Genomic DNA, 20,781 nt, shown 5'->3' with positions numbered 1-20,781 from the left:
GAAATAAAAAAACAACTGTATGACTACCAAATTAAACTTCAATTACAAATAATCAGCAGGTTTGGTGTAGTGGCTAAGTGCGTGGACTCTTATCTGGGAGAACCGAGTTTGATTCCCCACTCCTCCACTTGCACCTGCTGGAATGGCCTTGGGTCAGCCAGAGCTATTGCAGGAGTTGTCCTTGAAAGGGCAGCTGCTATGAGAGTTCTCTCAGCCTCATCCACCTCACAGGGTGTTTGTTGTGTTTGGGGGGCGGGGAGGTAAAGGAGATTGTGTCCACTCTGAGATTCAGAGCATAGTAAAGGTCAAGGTAGTCCCCTGTGCAAGCACCAGTCATTTCCAAATGTGGGGTGACATTGCTTTCACAACGTTTTCATAGCAGACTTTTTATGGGGTGGTTTGCCCTTGCCTTCCCCAGTCATCTACACTTTCCCCCCAGCAAGCTGGGTCCTCATTTGACCGACCTCGGAAGGATGGAAGGCTGAGTCAACCTCAAGCCGGCTACCTGAACCCAGCTTCCACTGGGATCGAACTCAGGTCATGAGCAGAGCTTAGGACTGCAGTACTGCAGCTTTTCCACTCTGTGCCACGGGGCAGAGTATAGGGCAGGATATAAATCCAATATCATCATCATTTCCATTCATGTACAAGCACAACTACAGAACATGGAATGCTCCAAAAATATGCAATACAACATTCACAAAAATAACCAGGTTCAAGGGTAAATGGCAGAACCAAGAGTCCACTGAAGCCAAAATCCAAATTCTAATAATGGATGGAACTTCAAAGTCCAAATTCCTTTTCAAACATCCAGTGCTTCCATTTCTGTTGAACCTAGTTCTCATCCAAAAAAGGTTGGTTCAGAGGCGTATTTGTTTTCTCAACACATTGCTAGCTAATATTGGTCACGTTTCACAATAAATTGCTTTTTCACGAGCCGGCAGTTTAAAGGCTTGCTGTGGCGTCTAAAGACCTCCACAAATTCCTTTGTGTATCCTGTGTATCTTTCTAGGCAACTGCTCTCAAACAATTGCATTGTTTTAAATGACATTTCATCGTTAGCTGCCCTGAGCCCGCTTGCGGAGAGGGCGGGATATAAATCTAAAGGAAATAAAATAAATAAACCTGCTCCGAGACTCCCGAGTGAAGGGCGGGCTATAAATCCAGTCTCCTCTTCTTCAAAAATGGAGCTGTGATTCTAAACTTCTTTCAAAGTGAGCACAGTCAGATTTTTATACTATGTTGGGCACGTTAAGTAATCTGCCACCGGTGGTGCAGAAGAATTACCCCTGGGCAGCCAGGCAGCAAAAGTCTTTTGTCAGCTGTTACGCATCTGCTGCTTTTGTTCACACTTTCAGCTTGCCACAGATGCCTAGCACAGGTGTACGTGGATGAGTGGCCTGGTAGAAAGGTTGAGAGCCAGAAAGCTTTTGTAGTCTTAATTCGTAAGGTGTGCTTCTCCCAGTAGACCTACGTGTCTTAGCAGCAGCATGTGCGAAAAGAGACTTGCCTTAGCAGTAGTCTGTGCGACAAGGACCTACGGGTCTTAGTGGACCATACGCTGAACATGAGTCAACAGTGTGATGCGGTGGCTAAAAAGGCCAATGCAATTTTGGGCTGTATCAACAGAAGTCGAGTGTTCAGTTCACGTGAAGTGATGGTAGCGCTTTACCCTGCTCTGGTAAGACCTCGCCTGGAGTATTGTGTTCAGTTCTGGGGTCCACATTTTAAGAAGGATATAGACAAGCTGGAAGGGCGACGAAGATGGTGTGGGGTCTGGAGACCAAGTCCTATGAGGAAAGGTTGAAGGAGCTGGGCCTGTTTAGCCTGGAGAGGAGGCAGCTGAGAGGTAATATGATCACCATCTTCAAGGACTTGAAGGGCCGTCCTATAGAGGAGGGTGTGGAATTGTTTTCTGTGGCCCCGGAAGGCAGGACCAGAACCAATGGGTTGAAATTAAATCAAAAGAGTTTCTGGCTCAACATTAGGAAGAACTTCCTGACAGTTAGAGCAGTTCCTCAGTGGAACAGGCTTCCTCCTTGGGAGGTGGTGGGCTCTCCTTCCTTGGAGGTTTTTCAACAGAGGCTAGATGGCCACCTGACAGCAATGAGGATCCTGTGAATTTAGGGGGAGGGATTTGTGAGTTTAGAGCGGTTCTTTGGTGGAACAGGCTTCCTCCTTGGGAGGTGGTGGGCTCTCCTTCCTTGGAGGTTTTTCAACAGAGGCTAGATGGCCATCTGATAGCAATGAGGATCCTGTGAATTTAGGGGGAGATATTGGTGAATTTCCTGCATTGTTCAGTGGGATGGACTAGATGACCCTGGAGGTCCCATCCAACTCTATGATTCTATGTGGCTCAGTTTTACTGAGGTAATAGCCAGCTGGAGTAGGCTGCACTTGGTTTGTTCCTGCACTCCCCCGTTCTTTCTACAGTTCTGTTTAATGGAATCCTGTTTCTACTGGGTCTGCGCAGTTGGTAACTTTCTACACATCATCCGTCTTAAGCAGTTCAGATTTCCCACCTCATTCTCACTTGCCGAACAGTGGAGCGGTACCTCCCCTCCGGGGTGTGGGGTAGCCGGGAGACCCTAACTGCCTCATCTAGAAATATTACTGCACAGAGCAGCGTTTGATTCTTGTGCCTTTTTTCCCCAGGAGCGTATCCGGAACCACAAGTACCGCAGCCTGAACGATCTAGAGAAGGACGTGATGCTCTTGTGCCAGAACGCACAAACATTCAACCTCGAGGGCTCTTTGGTGAGACGTCTCCCCCACCCCAGCAGAGCCAGCGCTAAAGCTCGGGACAGCCGGCTTTCCCCTCCTGTAGGCATGTCTCGGTCCCTCAGCTGGGACTTCCTCCGGCCTTCCTGCTGTGGATTCCTGCGGGCCGGGTGGCTTCTGCCGGAAGCCCAGATTCCCAATCATTCAGCTGCTGCTGCTTCAGTGGGTGAAGGCAGAGTGATCGGAGCAGTCCCTGGGCTCGCCCAGAACTCTTTGCAGTAGAGACGTCAGAAACAATGTTCCCTCTAAGCCATGGAGTCTCGTGAGCAAAAATTCTACTTCGTGAATGACTGGCTTTCAAGTGGTGGGCTCCTGCATCAATGAGTTTGTTCTGGGACCATTTTTCTTGAGCGAAGACAAAAATGTGTGAGCCGGAGACCAAAAAGCTGTGAGCTAGCTCACACTCACTCAACTTAGAGGGAACACTGGGCACAAGGATTGTCTGGGGACAGACGTCACAAAGTTCACCACTAAACGTTCACAGTCAAGTTGTTCACGGCTTGTCCAGTGGTCTGACACTGAAAGGCCATTTAAAACTATCTGTTGCATTTGTCATTTGTGCCTAACAGCTGGATGTCTACGATATTCCCATGCAGATCAGGGGTTCTGAACAAGCCAAAGTACCTTCTCTGTTAGTGCCGCTAATAGAGACAGAAGGGTGTAGGGTAGGGGTGGCCAAACTGTGGCTTTTGAGCCACGTGTGGCTCTTTCACACATATCGTGTGGCTCTCAAAGCCCCCACTGCCCTGTTGGCTGGCTTCAAGAAGGCATTTAAAGCTGCTTTCTTTCCACCTCTCTCCCCGTCCCCATCTATTTTCCTTCCTCCCCCCCTTCCGTTCCTTCCCTCCCTCCCTCTCTCCCCCCTTCCCCTCCTTCCCTGCCTCTCACCCTTCCCTTCCTCCCTCCCTTCCCTCCCCCCTTCCCCTCCCTTCCTCCCTCCCTCCCTTCCCTCCCCCCTTCCCCTCCCTTCCTCCCTCCCTCCTTCCTTCCTCCCTTCCCTCCCCCCTTCCCCTCCCTTCCTTCCTGTCCTTCCCTCCCTCCCTCTCTCCCCCCTTCCCCTCCTTCCCTGCCTCCCCTCCTTCCTTCCTTCCTCCCTCCCTTCCCTCCCCCCTTCCCCTCCCTTCCTTCCTCCCTCCCTCCTTCCTCCCTTCCCTCCCCCCTTCCCCTCCCTTCCTTCCTGTCCTTCCCTCCCTCTCTCCCCCTTCCCCTCCTTCCCTGCCTCCCCTCCTTCCTTCCTCCCTCCCTTCCCTCCCTCCCCTTCCCCTCCCTCCCCTTCCCTCCCTCCCCCTTCCGCTCCCTCCCTCTCTCCCCCCTTCCCCTCCTTCCCTGCCTCCCACCCTTCCCTCCCTCCCCCCTACCCCTTCCCCTCCCCCCTTCCTCCCTCCCCTCCTTCCCTCCCTCCCCCCTTCCCCTCCCTTCCTTCCCTCCCTCTCTCCCTCCGTCCAACATCTTACATTAAGAAAGTTTGGCCCTCTGGAGTAGGGGATCGTGTCAGCCTCGGATCTTGAGCCCAGGTTCAGTTCCGCTCTCTGCCCTGGGGACTTGGCAGGTGACCTTGGGCCAGGCACCCCCCCTTCTGGGCATGCAACAGAGGCCACTCGGGGGTTGGAGGAGGGGGGCGCTATACATTTTTTGCCCTGTGGAGTGTGTTAGACTGGATGACCCTTGGGATCCCTCCCAGCTCTCTGTTTCCTCGGCCTGGCCTACTCTGCAGGGCTGTTGCTGTTAGAGCGCGGAAAAGAGGAGGACGTTGTAAACTGTTTGGGGCCCTCGTAGGGGAGAAAGGTAGGGTAGGAATGAGGTGAAATAAATAAATGTTATATACTGAATACTGAATAGATGTCTCCGGGGCTTTTTTCCTAGTAGGAACTCCTTTGCATCTTAGGCCACACACCCCTGAGGTAGCCAGTCCTGGAGCTTACAATAGGCCCTGTAAGAAGAACCCGGTAAGCTCCAGAAGGATTGGCTACATCAGGGGGTGTGGCCTAATATGCAAAGGAGCCCCTGATGTCTCTCTCAAGGGAGTTGAAAGCCCCAGAGTAGAGCCCTGGGGGAAGTTGTGCCTGCAGCCGCAGGGCTTTGCACCAGAGTGTGACTTGAGTCTGTTTCCGCTTGTGGTTCTCTGCAGATTTACGAGGACTCCATTGTGTTGCAATCGGTCTTCACCAGCGTGAGGCAGAAGATCGAGAAAGAGGAAGACAGCGAAGGGGAGGAGAGCGAGGAGGAGGAGGAAGGAGAAGAGGAAGGGTCGGAATCGGAGTGTGAGTCACCTTCTGCCTGAGTCCTCTCCTGAGCTTTCCGTGTGGAGCAAATGTGCGTGTGTTTCAGCAAAATTGAGTTGCTCACTTTTGAAGAAGATGACGACGACATTGGATTTATATTCCGCCCTCCACCCAGAATCTCTGAGTCTCTGAGCGGCTCACAAATCTCCTTTACCTCCCTCCCCTACAACAGACACCCTGTGAGGTGGGTGGGGCTGAAAGAGCTCTCTCAGAAGCTGCCCTTTCAAGGACAGAGTCTCAGAGCGGTCTACAATCTCCTTTCCCTTCCCCACAACAGACACCCTGTGAGATGGGTGGGGCTGAGAGAGCTCTCCCAGAAGCTGCCCTTTCAAGGACAACCTCTGCCAGAGCTGTGGCTGACCCAAGGCCACTCCAGCAGCTGCAAGTGGAGGAATGGGGAATCAAACCCAGTTCTCCCAGATAAGAGAGCTCTGGCTGACCCAAGGCCATTCCAGCAGGTCCAAGTGGAGGAGTGGGGAATCAAACCCGGTTCTCCCAGATGAGAGTCCACGTACTCAACCACTACACCAAACTGGCTCTCATTTGAGAAAAGTGAAAAGAAGGAACCAGCAAAGTGCCCAAACTTGCTTACTGTCAGAGTTGTTCAACAGTGGAATGGCCTGTCTAGGGAGGTGGTGAGCCCCCCCTCCCTGTCAGTCTTTCAGCAACGGCTGGAGAAACCCTTGCCAGGGATGCTCTAGGGTGATCCTGCCCTGAGCAGGAAGGGATGGACTAGATGACCTCTGTGGACTAGATGACCTCTATGGACCCTTCCAGCTCTCTGCGATGTTATGATTCTGTGTTAGAGGTCTTGCATCCTGCCTGGAATGGGAGCAGATTTAGTAGGCGGAGGAAACTCCGTCTGCTTCTCTTTCCACAGTTTTGCTCCGGAGGAGAAAATATCCCCCCCCCCCCCGAGACACATCAATAAAAGGGCCTTGAGGGTGGAGAGGCAGATCTTCATTTTGGTGCCTCTGAGCTGGGCAAGCAGAGGCAGCGAGGAAGCCCGATGATGTCGAGCGGGAGGTCCCCGATGTTGTGCCCGCAGGCGTCTTGGCACCTGCAAACACCTGTCCTGGTGCCCACCAAGTGCTTTTTTTGGGGGGGGGGGGCTCCTGCCCAGTAGGAATTCTGATTGGCTGTTGGAGAACTGGTTAGAATAAGGTCTTTGACAGCAGCTGCCACCACAATTGTGGTTTTATGGCCTCTTGCGACTCTTTCCCAGTATATTTGTTAACAATGAAGGAGCTGGGCATGTTCAGCCTGAAGATGAGGCGGCTGAGAGGTGATAGGATCACCATCTTCAAGTACCTGAAGGGCTGTCCTATAGAGGATGGTGTGGAATTGTTTTCTGTGGCCCCGGAAGGTAGGACCAGAACCAGTGGGTTGAAATTAAATCAAAAGAGGTTCCAGCTCAACATTAGGAAGAACTTCCTGACTGTTAGAGGGGTTCCTCAGTGGAACAAGCTCCCTCAGGAGGTGGTGGGCTCTCCTTCCTTGGAGGTTTTTCAACAGAGGCTAGATGGCCATCTGACAGCAATGAAGATCCTGTGAATTTAGGGGGAGGTGTTTGAAGAAGAATTGCAGATTTATACCACGCCCTTCTCTCTGAATCTTCTCCCCCCACAACAGACACACCCTGTGAAGCAGGTGGGGCTGAGAGAGCTCTGACAGAAGCTACCCTTTCAAGGACAACTCCTGCAAGAGCTATGGCTGACCCAAGGCCATTCCAGCAGGTGCAAGTGGAGGAGTGGGGAATCAAACCCAGTTCTCCCAGATAAGAGAGCTCTGGCAGACTCAAGGCCATTCCAGCAGGTGCAAGTGGAGGAGTGGGGAATCCAACCCGGTTCTCCCAGATAAGAGAGCTCTGGCTGACCCAAGGCCATTCCAGCAGGTGCAAGTGGAGGAGTGGGGAATCCAACCTGGTTTTCCCAGATAAGAGAGCTCTGGCTGACCCAAGGCCATTCAAGCAGCTGCATGTGGAGGAGTGGGGAATCAAACCTGGTTCTCCCAGATAAGAGAGCTCTGGCTGAGCCAAGGCCATTCCAGCAGGTGCAAGTGGAGGAATGGGGAATCAAACCCGGTTTTCCCAGATAAGAGAGCTCTGGCTGACCCAAGGCCATTCCAGCAGCTGCAAGTGGAGGCATGGGGAATCCAACCCGGTTCTCCCAGATAAGAGAGCTAGGGCTGACCCAAGGCCATTCAAGCAGCTGCATGTGGAGGAGTGGGGAATCAAACCCGGTTCTCCCAGATAAGAGAGCTCTGGCTGACCCAAGGCTATTCCAGCAGGTGCAAGTGGAGGAGTGGGGAGTCAAACCTGTTTCTCCCAGATAAGAGAGCTAGGGCTGACCCAAGGCTATTCCAGCAGCTGCAAGTGGAGGAGAACATAAGAACATAAGAGAAGCCATGTTAGATCAGGCCAATGGCCCATCCAGTCCAACATTCTGTGTCACACAGCGGCCAAATATATATATATATATATATATATATATATATATATATATATACACACACACACACACACACACACACACACACACACACACACACTGTGGCTAATAGCCACTGATGGACCTCTGCTCCATATTTTTATCTAACCCCTTCTTGAAGGTGGCTATGCTTGTGGATGCCACCACCTCCTGTGGCAGTGAATTCCACATGTTAATCACCCTTTGGGTGAAGAAGTACTTCCTTTTATCCGTTTTAACCTGTCTGCTCAGCAATTTCATCGAATGCCCACGAGTTCTTGTATTGTGAGAAAGGGAGAAAAGTACTTCTTTCTCTACTTTCTCCATCCCATGCATTATCTTGTAAACTTCTATCATGTCACCCCTCAGTCGACGTTTCTCCAAGCTAAAGAGCCCTAAGCGTTTCAACCTTTCTTCATAGGGAAGGTGTTCCAGCCCTTTAATCATTTTAGTTGCCCTTTTCTGAACTTTCTCCAATGCTATAATATCCTTTTTGAGGTGCGGCGACCAGAACTGCACACAGTACTCCAAATGAGACCGCACCATCGATTTATACAGAGGCATTATGATACTGGCTGATTTGTTTTCAATTCCCTTCCTAATAATTCCCAGCATGGCGTTGGCCTTTTTTATTGCAAACGCACACTGTCTTGACATTTTCAGTGAATTATCTACCATGACCCCAAGATCTCTCTCTTGGTCTGTCTCTGCCAGTTCACACCCCATCAACTTGTATTTGTAGCTGGGATTCTTGGCCCCAATGTGCATTACTTTGCACTTGGCCACATTGAACCGCATCTGCCACGTTGACGCCCACTCACCCAGCCTCAACAGATCCCTTTGGAGTTCCTCACAATCCTCTCTGGTTCTCACCACCCTGAACAATTTAGTGTCATCCGCAAATTTGGCCACTTCACTGCTCACTCCCAACTCTAAATCATTTATGAACAAGTTAAAGAGGATGGGACCCAGTACCGAGCCCTGCGGCACCCCACTGCTTACCGTCCTCCACTGCGAAGACTGCCCATTTATACTCACTCTCTGCTTCCTATTACTCAGCCAGTTTTTGATCCACAAGAGGACCTGTCCTTTTACTCCATGACTCTCAAGCTTTCTAAGGAGCCTTTGATGAGGAACTTTATCAAAAGCTTTCTGGAAGTTAAGGTAAACAACATCTATCGGGTCTCCTTTGTCCACATGTTTGTTCACCCCCTCAAAGAAATGTAACAGGTTAGTGAGGCAAGATCTTCCCTTGCAGAACCCATGCTGAGTCTTCCTCAATAACCCGTGTTCATCAATGTGCCTACTCATTCTGTCCTTGATAATGGTTTCTACCAACTTTCCCGGTATTGAAGTCAGGCTGACTGGCCTGTAATTTCCCGGATCTCCTCTGGAACCCTTTTTAAAGATGGGGGTGACATTTGCTACCTTCCAGTCCTCAGGAACGGAGGCAGATTTCAATGAAAGATTACAGATTTTTGTTAGAAGATCCACAAGTTCAACTTTGAGTTCTTTCAGAACTCTCGGATGTATGCCATCCGGACCCGGTGACTTATTAGTTTTTAATTTGTCTATCAGTTGTAGGACCTCCTCTTTTGTCACCTCAATCTGACTCAGGTCTTTCAACACCCCTTCCAATATTAGTGGTTCTGGGGCGGTCAAACACTTCTCATCTTCCACGGTGAAGACGGAGGCAAAAAATGCGTTCAGCTTCTCAGCCATTTCCCCATCCTCCTTCAGTAATCCTTTTACCCCATGGTCATCCAAGGGCCCCACTGCTTCCCTGGCCGGTTTCCTACTTCTAATATATTTGAAGAAATTTTTATTGTTGGTCTTTATGTTTTTTGCAGTATGCTCCTCATAGTCCCTTTTTGCCTGCCTGATCACAGTCTTGCATTTGATTTGCCACTGCCTGTGTTCCCTTTTATTAATCTCACTTGGACTGGTTTTCCACCGCTTAAAGGAGTCCTTCTTACCTTTTACAGCTTCCATTACTTTGTTTGTTAACCATGCTGGCCTCTTCTTATACCTGTTTGTGCCTTTCCTAACTTGTGGTATGTATTTTATCTGAGCTTCTAGGATTATAGTTTTAAATAGTCTCCAAGCTTCCCCAAGGGTTTTGACCGTATTTACCTTTCCTTTCAGTTTCCTCCTCACATGCCTCCTCATCTCAGAGAATTTACCCCTTTTAAAGTTAAATGTGGTTGTGGCGGTCTTTTTGGGCAACTCCCTATTTATACAAATGGTGAAATCAATAACATTATGGTCACTGTTCCCAAGCGGCGCAATCACTTTTACGTCTCTCACCAAGTCTTGGGCATTACTTAGGACCAGATCCAGGATCGCCCCACCCCTGGTAGGTTCTGAGACCATCTGCTCCATAGCACAGTCATTGAGAGCATCAAGAAACTCAATCTCTTTCTCTCGACCAGAACACATATTGACCCAATCAATCTGCGGGTAGTTAAAATCACCTATTACGACACAGTTTTTACGTTTAGCCGCTATCTTTAATCCCTCCATCATATTATAATCGTCCTCTCTCTTTTGATTTGGTGGGCGATAACAAACTCCCATAGTTAAATTTCCTTTTGGGCCCTCTATTTCAACCCAAAGCATTTCTAAAAGGGAATCTAATTCTCTGACCTCAGTCTTACTGGACCGTATATCCTCTCTGACATACAGAGCCACCCCACCTCCAACCCTTCCCTCCCTATCCTTCCGATATAACTTATATCCAGGAATCACCGTGTCCCACTGATTCTCCTCATTCCACCAAGTTTCTGAAATTCCCACAATGTCTATGTTTTCTCCCAACACTAAACATTCCAATTCACCAATTTTACTTCGGACACTTCTAGCATTTGCATACAAACATTTATAATTTCCCAAGCAAGCTAGGCCCGCCACCTCTCTCCTGCCGCCTCGAGACTCTAGCAGACAGTCCATACTGTTTGTCACCATCACAGTGGACAACTCTGATCCGTTACTTGGTAGAAAAATAGAAGCCAACCCTTCATCTCTTTGAGACGAGTCCTCCCGAACCAGAGACATTCCATCTCCTGTCGGCTTTCCCCCAAGATTTAGTTTAAAAACTGCTCTGCCACCTTTTTGATTTTAAGCGCCAGCAGCCTGGTTCCATCCGGAGACAAGTGGAGACCGTCTCTTTTGTACAGCTCCGGCTTGTTCCAGAAAGCATCCCAGTGCCTAACAAACTTAAACCCTTCCTCCTTACACCATCGTCTCATCCACACATTGAGACTTCTAATTTGCGCCTGTCTCTCCTGCCCTGCACGTGGAACAGGTAGCACTTCCGAGAAGGCCACATTGGAGGTCCTGGCCTTAAGTCTCCCACCTAGCAGCCTAAATTTCTCCTCCAGGACCTCACGACTGCATTTCCCCACATCGTTGGTGCCAACATGCACCATGACCACAGGCTCCTCCCCAGCACTGTCTATCAGCCTATCTACTACACGCGTAATGTCCGCTACCTTCGCACCAGGCAGGCAAGTCACCATACGGTCAATACGCGGTTTCGCCACCCAGCTGTCTACTTGCCTAAGGATCGAATCACCAACTACCAAGACCCCCCCTCTCCCCCTGCCCAGGGATGGTTCCTTGGCGCGAAAGGATACCCGCTCACCAACCGAAGAAGAGGTCCCTTCTGAGGGCGCATTCCCCTTATCCTCAGCAAGGTGCCCTGTTCCCTCTAGACCCTCACGCTCTCTGGCAGCAACGGGGCTGCCACATTCAGAGTGGGGCTCATCTAATACGCCCCCAAGAGTCTTCCCCAATTGCCTAACTGACCGTCTCTGCTTCTCCAGGGCAGTCACCTCGGCCTCAAGGGTACGAACTCGTTCCCTGAGGACCAGGAGCTCCTTGCATCGAGCACACACCCAAGACTTCTGTCCTGTGGGCAGATAGTCATACATGTGACACTCAGTGCAAAACACTGGAAAGCCCCCACCCCCCTGCTGGCATTCTACCTTCATGATATATATATTAAATATACAGTCCTCTTAAATGCTGTTGTTTACGTGGCTCCCCTTCTGGAAGGTCAACTTACCTTATTGGGAGAACAAGGAAATCAGGGATCTGGGTTCCTGGTCCTTAGGAAGCCCCCAGGCAAAGAGCCACAGGCCAAGAGCCCTTTAGCTCTCGCCCTTCGGCTCGCGCCAAAGGCTCGCGCTTTTGGCAAGGCGCAGCTTAAAATGCAAAGAGGGTGGAGCAGACCACTCCTAAGCAATCATCAACAATTACTCTCAATCAATCAATCAATCACTTTCACCTTTAGCCCACTCACCCAAACGTACAGCAGTTCCCCAGCTATCACAACTCAGCCTTTTCAGCAGTCACCCAAGCCTCAGAATGAAGTCTTTCAAAACGCAGAAATTCTTAGCAACTTCTCCAGCTGTCTCAGCTTATCAGAGCTGCTCTGCTCTGTTCTGTTCCTCTCAGGAGTGGGGAGTCAAACCTGTTTTCTCCCAGATAAGAGAGCTCTGGCTGACCCAAGGCCATTCCAGCAGGTGCAAGTGGCGGAGTGGGGAATCGAACCCCAGTTCTCTCAGATAAGAGTCCGTGCACTTAACCCACTACACCCAACTGGCTTTCCTTGTGAGTTTCCTGCGTTGTGCAGGGGGTTGGACCTGGAGGTCCCCTTCCAACTCTTGCCCGCTGCACTTGTGCTTCACTTGTGCTTCCCGTGTGCTTCACCCACCACCTTTTGTCAGAATACCAAGGTGTCGCCCTGAGCTGGAGGGCCCAGGCAAGCCTGATCTCATCAGATCTCGGAAGCTAAGCAGGGCTGGATACTGGCAAGTACTTGGATGGGAGACCTGCAAGGAATACCAGGGCTGGGACACAGAAGCAGGCAATAGCAAGCCACCTCTCTGAATATCCAAGCCCCGGTAGGGGTGGCCAGAAGTCAGCCATGACTTCCAGGCACGCACGCATGTGCACAAACACACACACAGTACTCCCCCTCCCCCCAGGGCCAGTGGTAGGCTTTCTGGCGCTCTAGGCGAATCACACCACTAGCGCCCCCCCCCCCGGTATTAAAAATTTAGGGGAAACAAGAGCACCAAACTTGAAACTTCATATTTTTAATTTACCTATTTTTAATTTTTAATTTATTTTTTTAAATGTGATATAAAAAAAATGGTGAGAATCCGTGCTTGCTGGCCACACCACGAAAGAGGGTGGTGGGATAGGATGAGGTGGGAGACCAAGTCGCACACTGGGGAGAGGGGGGGTGGCTTGGCTTTGTTGAGGGCAGCTTGGGGATGAGAGAAGACAAGGGGACAGTGGGCAGGAGCCAGAGTCATGCGTCTGGGTGGGGGCACCCAGCGGTGCCCCCTAGGCCAGGTGACGCCCTAGGCGACTGCCTACTTTGCCTATTCCCACGCACTCTTTGCCTATTCCTAGGCGCTCGCATCCCCAAAAGAATAAGAATCCCACAGGTGCCCAAAGGATCAGAATGGTTGAGGACCCCTGATGTAGAGTAAGCCTTTGGAGAGTGTCACGTTCTCCGGGTGCAGGCAGGCAGGAGTCCAAAGCCAGTCCGGGGTCAAAGTCCCAGGAAGGTCAAGCAGGAGCCAAGTCACCAATGCAGAATCACAAACCAGAATCAGAAGTCAGTGTCCAAAAGCCAAAAGGTCAGGATGCCAAGGAAATCAAGCAGGTCAGGATCAGGAAGGAGCGTGGATGCAAGCCAGAGAATAGACTTGTTGCTTCCACAAGGTTTACCAGGTCCTGGGTGGGAGCTATATGGGAGTCTCAGAGCCAGTTTGGTGTACTGGTTAAGCGTGCGGACTCTTATCTGGGAGAACCGGGTTTGATTCCCCACTCCTCCACTTGCACCTGCTGAAATGGCCTTGGGTCAGCCATAGCTCTGGCAGAGGTTGTCCTTGAAAGGGCAGCTGCTGTGAGAGCCCTCTCCAGCCCCACCCACCTCACAGGGTGTCTGTTGTGGGGGAGGAAGGTAAAGGAGATTGTGAGCCGCTCTGAGACTCTTCGGAGTGGAGGGCGGGATATAAATCCAATATCTTCTTCAATCAGCCTGCTCCCTGGGTGGCAGCGACTCTGCTAGAACTCAGGGCTGAGAGATCTGAAGCATCGGCGTGCCTCATGTCTTCGCTCTGAAAGTTCTTTCCGGAGCCTGCTTCGAACTCTTGAGATGGGAGGAGGAGAGCTTGGAGGAGATTGATCCTCCACTGCTGACACTGGTGCCTAGAGAGTGATTGATGGGCCAGCTGCTGTTTGTTCAGCTGAGGAACTGGTGAAAGCTCCACGCCTGCTCTGCCGGGCCTATACGGGGAGAAGAGAGAAGCTGCCTCCAGTCCGCACGCTCACCCTTCCCCCCCCGTTTCCCCCCCCTTTCCCCCCTCCAGCTCGTTCTGTGAAAGTGAAGATTAAGCTGGGCAGGAAGGAGAAAGCGCAAGACCGGATGAAGGGCCGAAGGCGCACCAGCCGTGGTTCCCGGGCCAAGCCGGTCGTTAGCGATGACGACAGCGAAGAGGAGCAAGAGGAGGTGACCGCGGCTGCATTTCGTACCCCGAACGGGGTGGGGTGGGCTGGTTCTGGCCAAGACCAGGCACGGAGCGTGGGGGGGGGGGTTGGGGGGACCCTGTTATAAGCAGAGATGGAGGAGGGCCCTCGACATCCATCGTCCAATCCCGGCCACTGAGGAGACTGTAGCCACTCCCCCTTTATCAGCAGAGGAAGGTCGTGAAGATCAAACGAGGACGGGTGGATCTGGGCTCTTCTGGAAGCAGGTTGAATCCACCCCAGTAGGCACCTTAAGAGAGCAGCAAGGTCTTCCCCTCGTCAGACATGAGTCAGAATGGAGGTCTCCGAGTCTTCGTATCCTAGATAGGGGTGGGCATGGACAAAAAAAAAAATGGAGGTTCTTGGGGTTTATGAACCGTGAACCTCGGTGGACTTTCCCATTCAATGGATTGGGTCATGACCAGCGTTCCCTCTAAGCTGAGTTAGTGTGAGCTAGCTCACAGGTTTTTAGCCTCTGGCTCACACATTTTTGCCTTAGCTCAGGAAAAATGGGCCCAGAGCAAAGCAATTTCTGCTGGAGCTCACAGTTTTATTGCCAGTGGCTCGCAACTTTATTCCAGACGGCTCACATAGTAGAATTTTTGCTCCATCAGCCTGTCCGTCCCCCCCCCCCCAGTTCTAGTCCAAAGGCGGGAGGGAGGTTGCCAAGAAAGGCCTCTCAGGTGCTGCTGGACTCGAATCCAGCTCTTCTACTGGAGATCAGCAGGGCTGCCCTCTAAGTCTTTCTTCAGGGAAGGTTTGAGACAACTAGAATCTTAAGAGACTAACGAGGTTTTTGGGGCATGCACAGGAATCTCGTAGAAAAAGAGGTGCTGAAGGTCATTAGCACAACTCCTTTGCATCTGCACACACCCCTGACATCACCCGAAGGGGGACTAAATGATATTAGCTCAGCATCTACCTTAAAACGCTTCTTAAGAACATAAGAGAAGCCATGTTGGATCAGGCCAATGGCCCCTCCAGTCCAATACTCTGTGTCACACAGTGGCCAAGAAACCCAGGTGCCATCAGGAGGTGTACCAGTGGGGCCAGGACACTAAAAGTCCTCCCACTGTGCCCCCCCAAGCACCAAGAATATAGAGCATCACTGCCCCAGCCATAAGACCATAAGAGAAGCCATGTTGGACCAGGCCAGTGGCCCATCCAGTCCAACACTCGGTGTCACATAAGAACACAAGAGAAGCCATGTTGGATCAGGCCAGTGGCCCCTCCAGTCCAACATTCTGTGTCACATAAGGACATAAGAGAAGCCATGTTGGACCAGGCCAGTGGCCCATCCAGTCCAACACTCGGTGTCACATAAGAACACAAGAGAAGCCATGTTGGATCAGGCCAATGGCCCCTCCAGTCCAACATTCTGTGTCACATAAGGACATAAGAGAAGCCATGTTGGATCAGGCCAATGGCCCATCCAGTCCAACACTCTGAGTCACATAAGAACATAAGAGAAGCCATATTGGATCAGGCCAATGGCCCCTCCAGTCCCACACTCTGTGTCACAGAAGAACATAAGAGAAGCCCTGTTGGATCAGGCCAATGGCCCCTCCAGTCCAACACTCTGTGTCACAGAAGAACATAAGAGAAGCCCTGTTGGATCAGGCCAATGGCCCCTCCAGTCCCACACTCTGTGTCACAGAAGAACATAAGAGAAGCCCTGTTGGATCAGGCCAATGGCCCCTCCAGTCCAACACTCTGTGTCACAGAAGAACATAAGAGAAGCCCTGTTGGATCAGGCCAATGGCCCCTCCAGTCCCACACTCTGTGTCACATAAGAACATAAGAGAAGCCATATTGGATCAGGCCAATGGCCCCTCCAGTCCCACACTCTGTGTCATATAAGAACATAAGAGAAGCCCTGTTGGATCAGGCCAGTGGCCCCTCCAGTCCAACACTCTGTGTCACATAAGAACATAAGAGAAGCCATATTGGATCAGGCCAATGGCCCCTCCAGTCCCACACTCTGTGTCATATAAGAACATAAGAGAAGCCCTGTTGGATCAGGCCAATGGCCCCTCCAGTCCAACACTCTGTGTCACAGAAGAACATAAGAGAAGCCCTGTTGGATCAGGCCAATGGCCCCTCCAGTCCCACACTCTGTGTCACATAAGAACATAAGAGAAGCCATATTGGATCAGGCCAATGGCCCCTCCAGTCCCACACTCTGTGTCATATAAGAACATAAGAGAAGCCCTGTTGGATCAGGCCAGTGGCCCATCCAGTCCAACACTCTGTGTCACAGAAGAACATAAGAGAAGCCCTGTTGGATCAGGCCAATGGCCCCTCCAGTCCAACACTCTGTGTCATATAAGAACATAAGAGAAGCCCTGTTGGATCAGGCCAATGGCCCCTCCAGTCCAACACTCTGTGTCACAGAAGAACATAAGAGAAGCCATGTTGGATCAGGCCAATGTCCAATACTCTGTGTCACACAGTGGCCAAGAAACCCAGTGCCCCCCCCCAAACACCAAGAATATAGAGCATCACTGCCCCAGCCATAAGAACAGAAGAGAAGCCCTGTTGGATCAGGCCAATGGCCCCTCCAGTCCAACACTCTGTGTCACACAGTGACCAAAAAACCCAGGTGCCATCAGGAGGTCCACCACTGGGGCCAGGAGACTAGAAGCCCTCCCACTGTTGCCCCCCCAAGCACCAAGACTACAGAGCATCATTTGCCCCAGAGAGTTCAAACAATTCTTGATTGTCATCATAAAACCTTATTTCCCTCATACTTTTAGAATTACTTTCTCCTCTGTGGTCTCAGTGGCATGATGAAGATTTTCCATCTCTGCTCTATAGGTTTTGGTTATTTTCCCCATGTTTTGTGGGGGGAGGGAATTAGAAAATTCGTCATATCTTAGAGTTCAGCAGAATTCTCACAGGAGGTTTGAACAGTGGAGCCCAGAAGCAAATATTGGGTTGGGGGTGGGGTCGTTAAAGGAGCACAATAAAATTTAGAGATTCTGGGGCTCTGCTCCTGAGCTCCTGCCCAAAATGAGGCCTGGGTATACACAATCAAGTCAAAGCCCCCCCACCATCAGAGATGTCAGAATGGAGATCTCTGAGTCTTTGTATTAGGGGAAAGGGTGAGCTACAAAAAATGCGCTAAGAAAAAACCACAAAAACAATCTCTTTTTCCTTTGCCAGGATCGCTCAGGAAGCGGCACAGAAGACGATTAAGCCACATTCCCAGCGTGCATGCCCCAGGCGTCTCGGTCTGTGCTCCTTTTAGCTGCAACGGGTAGCTAGAAACGTAGTGTCAGATGTGGGTAATGAAAAACAAAAAACTGTATAAAACTCTTCCATATTTATACGGCAGTGAAGATGTAGGACGTTTGTGTCTTGCCTTGTCTTCACATCGGTAGCATTTATAAGAGCATTAACTGTTTAAAAAAATAATAATTATGAATTGGGGAACACTTGATATATATATATTTTTTTTCTTTGTACGGCAGTCCTCTTTTCAGTTGCAGTATTGAATCACTGTAGTTTTAACCTGTGGTTGCATGTGTGTAGCGGTCCACTCCTAGTACTGTATTTGATGGAACAGGCTGAACAGCCATCTGCCCCACCGGGCGAGGACAGGAGGGCAGCGGCGACTGTGTCCGTGTCACTGGATTTCAAACAGTAATAAATTAAGCAAAAAAAGGAACCTGAAACCCAACAGCTCTCTCTGGAGGCTCTCTTTTCTTTCCTGTCTCCTCTAGCCTGCTGTTCCTTTCGCTGAACGATGGCTCAGCAGCTGGGCTTTTTACCTCCCACTACTGACTTCCTCTCTCTTCCAGCTGGGCTTGGCTAGATCAGCTAACCCCACGGGGTCAGGAAGAGATGATCCTCTAGGTCAAGGGACACCCCCCCCCCAACCTTTTTGACCTGTGGGCTTAGTTGGAATTCTGACACGTTATTATGGGCACAGCCACAAAAATGGCTGCCGCAGGTGGAGTCAACCATAAAAAATGGCTGCCGCAGGAGGCAGAGCCAGCCACAAAATATCTACCAGAGCCAGTTTGGTGTAGTGGGCAAGTGTGCGGACTCTTATCTGGGAGAACAGAGTTTGATTCCCCCCTCCTCCACTTGCAGCTGCTGGAATGGCCTTGGGTCAGCCAGAGCTCTCTTATCTGGGAGAACAGAGTTTGATTCCCCACTCCTCCACTTGCAGCTGCTGGAATGGCCTTGGGCTCAGCCAGAGCTCTCTTATCTGGGAGAACCGGGTTTGATTCCCCCCACTCCTCCACTTGCAGCTGCTGGAATGGCCTTGGGTCAGCCGTAGCTCTCTTATCTGGGAGAACCGGGTTTGATTCCCCACTCCTCCACTTGCAGCTGCTGGAATGGCCTTGGGTCAGCCAGAGCTCTCTGATCTGGGAGAACAGGGTTTGATTCCCCCCTCCTCCACTGGCAGTTGCTGGAATGGCCTTGGGTCAGCCAAAGCGCTCGCAGTTGTCCTTGAAAGGGCAGCTTCTGGGAGAGCTCTCAGCCCCACCCACCTCACAGGGTGTCTGTTGTGGGAGGAGAAGATACAAGAGATGGTAAGCCGCTCTGAGTCTCTGATTCAGAGGGAAGGGTGGGGTATAAATCTGCAGACTTCTTCTTGCCGTCAGTTAGTCAACAGGCCTTTTTTTCCGGCGGAATGGAGTTCCAGAACCTCTTAATGAAACAAAATTCTCAATTTAAAAAAAAAAATTCAGGAGGGGCTCCTGTTTCTCCTTCATTTCCTCCTTGACCCTTCCGGCACCTCTTTTCCCAGAAGAAAAGGCCCAGATGGTGAAGACACTCGTGCTGTGGAGGCAGCTGCAGCCGGAGGCCCACCCGGCCCTTCCCACGTTCCAAAGCCACTCAGTGGTCGCTATGACGCCCACTGGCACCATGTTGAAGACCCCTGCTCTAGGCCGGCTTCAACGCCAGTTTCTCGAGGGCTGGCTGTGCTCGTGCGTTGCAGTGCTCAGGAACTTGATAAACTTGCCTGTGGCTTTCTAAGGGCTTGGGCCCTCTTTAACAGCCATTCCCCACAGCTGTTGTGGTCACTGGGTTCCCCAGACCCCCCCCCCCCTTAGAAAGGCAAGCATCTCGTTTGGCCGATCGTCTGTCGCTTCTCCTTGTTTTGACATATTCCATAGCTTAACTCCACACATCGGCTAACCTGAAGATTGCCCCCCCCCTACATTGCTTCAAATACGCTGGTGACAGGCCAGAGACGTCTGACTAAAAGCAAAGGCTCAGATCATCAAATCCGGGGTGAACGGTTACTGCTTCAAGGAGAGCAGCTCAGTTCGAATCCAGAAGCATCTGAGAGACCAACAGGATTTGGGGGGAAGGGGTCAGGCACACGAAGACTTGCTCATTCCACGCATCAAGAGGAGCATTCTATGCTAATTTAGCTTTCTTTGAAGCCTGTCTGTTTATTCTGTTCCACCCTGCCCCCCCCCCACACTGCCAGAGAACTCAATTAATCTGTCCCTCTGTCCCCCTCCAGACTGGGCAGCTTCCAGTGCCGCAAATACTACCTGTGTGTCATACAGAATTAGGACCCAGTTACGACCGTCGTTCTCAGCTGGAGAATGATGCAAACATGAATAAAAACGTTTACTCCTCAAAACCACAGTTGATTCCAGCAATAAAGACAGGAGGGGGTCGTGGCTCAGAGGGAGTGCATCTGCTCACCGTGCAGAAGGTCCCGCTTCAGTCTCCTCCAATTAAAGGATCAGGTGATGGTGAGAGAGCCACTGCCCCTCAGAGAAGGCAAGAGGGCCTGCTAGTAGATCAAGGGTCTGACGCAGGATAAGGCAACGGCCTCCGTGTCCAGAAGCTTCCTTGGGAGGTGGTGGGCTCTCCTTCCTTGGAGGTTTTTCAACAGAGGCTAGATGGCCATCTGACAGCTATGAAGAGCCTGTGAATTTAGGGGGAGGTATTTGTGAGTTTAGAGCGGTTCCTCAGTGGAACAGGCTTCCTCCTTCGGAGGTGGTGGGCTCTCCTTCCTTGGAGGTTTTTCAACAGAGGCTAGATGGCCATCTGACAGCTATGAAGAGCCTGTGAATTTAGGGGGAGGTATTTGTGAGTTTAGAGCGGTTCCTCAGTGGAACAGGCTTCCTCCTTCGGAGGTGGTGGGCTCTCCTTGGAGGTTTTTCAACAGAGGCTAGATGGCCATCTGACAGCTACGAAGAGCCTGTGAATTTAGGGGGAGGTATTTGTGAGTTTAGAGCGGTTCCTCAGTGGAACAGGATTCCTCCTTCGGAGGTGGTGGGCTCTCCTTCCTTGGAGGTTTTTCAACAGAGGCTAGATGGCCATCTGACAGCTATGAAGAGCCTGTGAATTTAGGGGGAGGTATTTGTGAGTTTAGAGCGGTTCCTCAGTGGAACAGGATTCCTCCTCGGGAGGTGGTGGGCTCTCCTTCCTTGGAGGTTTTTCAACAGAGGCTAGATGGCCATCTGACAGCAATGAGGTCCTGTGAATTTAGGGGGAGGGGTTTGTGAGTTTAGAGCGGTTCCTCAGTGGAACAGGCTTCCTCCTTCGGAGGTGGTGGGCTCTCCTTCCTTGGAGGTTTTTCAACAGAGGCTAGATGGCCATCTGACAGCAATGAGGTCCTGTGAATTTAAGGGGAGGGGTTTGTGAGTTTAGAGCAGTTCCTCAGTGGAACAGGCTTCCTCCTCGGGAGGTGGTGGGCTCTCCTTCCTTGGAGGTTTCTCAACAGA

The 20,781-nt window shown here is 51.0% G+C and overlaps 1 protein-coding gene across 2 annotated transcripts in view; it reads left to right on the top strand.

Moving 5' to 3' along the window:
* Positions 1-17,759, top strand: part of SMARCA4 (SWI/SNF related, matrix associated, actin dependent regulator of chromatin, subfamily a, member 4) — a 138,065-nt gene extending 120,306 nt beyond the window's left edge. For both annotated transcript variants that reach the window (XM_060253503.1, XM_060253502.1), the window contains 4 exons: positions 2,656-2,757; positions 4,910-5,042; positions 13,921-14,060; positions 17,243-17,759. In XM_060253503.1, the coding sequence (XP_060109486.1) occupies positions 2,656-2,757; positions 4,910-5,042; positions 13,921-14,060; positions 17,243-17,275 (408 nt within the window). In that variant the 3' untranslated portion in view covers positions 17,276-17,759. The remainder of the gene's footprint in view (positions 1-2,655; positions 2,758-4,909; positions 5,043-13,920; positions 14,061-17,242) is intronic.
* The last annotated feature ends 3,022 nt before the right edge of the window (positions 17,760-20,781 follow it).

The sequence above is a fragment of the Heteronotia binoei genome, chromosome 13 (genome assembly GCF_032191835.1).
Source record: "Heteronotia binoei isolate CCM8104 ecotype False Entrance Well chromosome 13, APGP_CSIRO_Hbin_v1, whole genome shotgun sequence".
Lineage (NCBI taxonomy): Eukaryota > Metazoa > Chordata > Lepidosauria > Squamata > Gekkonidae > Heteronotia > Heteronotia binoei.
The sequence above is the reverse complement of the archived record's forward strand: the minus strand, read 5'-3'. Positions and strand labels throughout refer to the sequence as shown.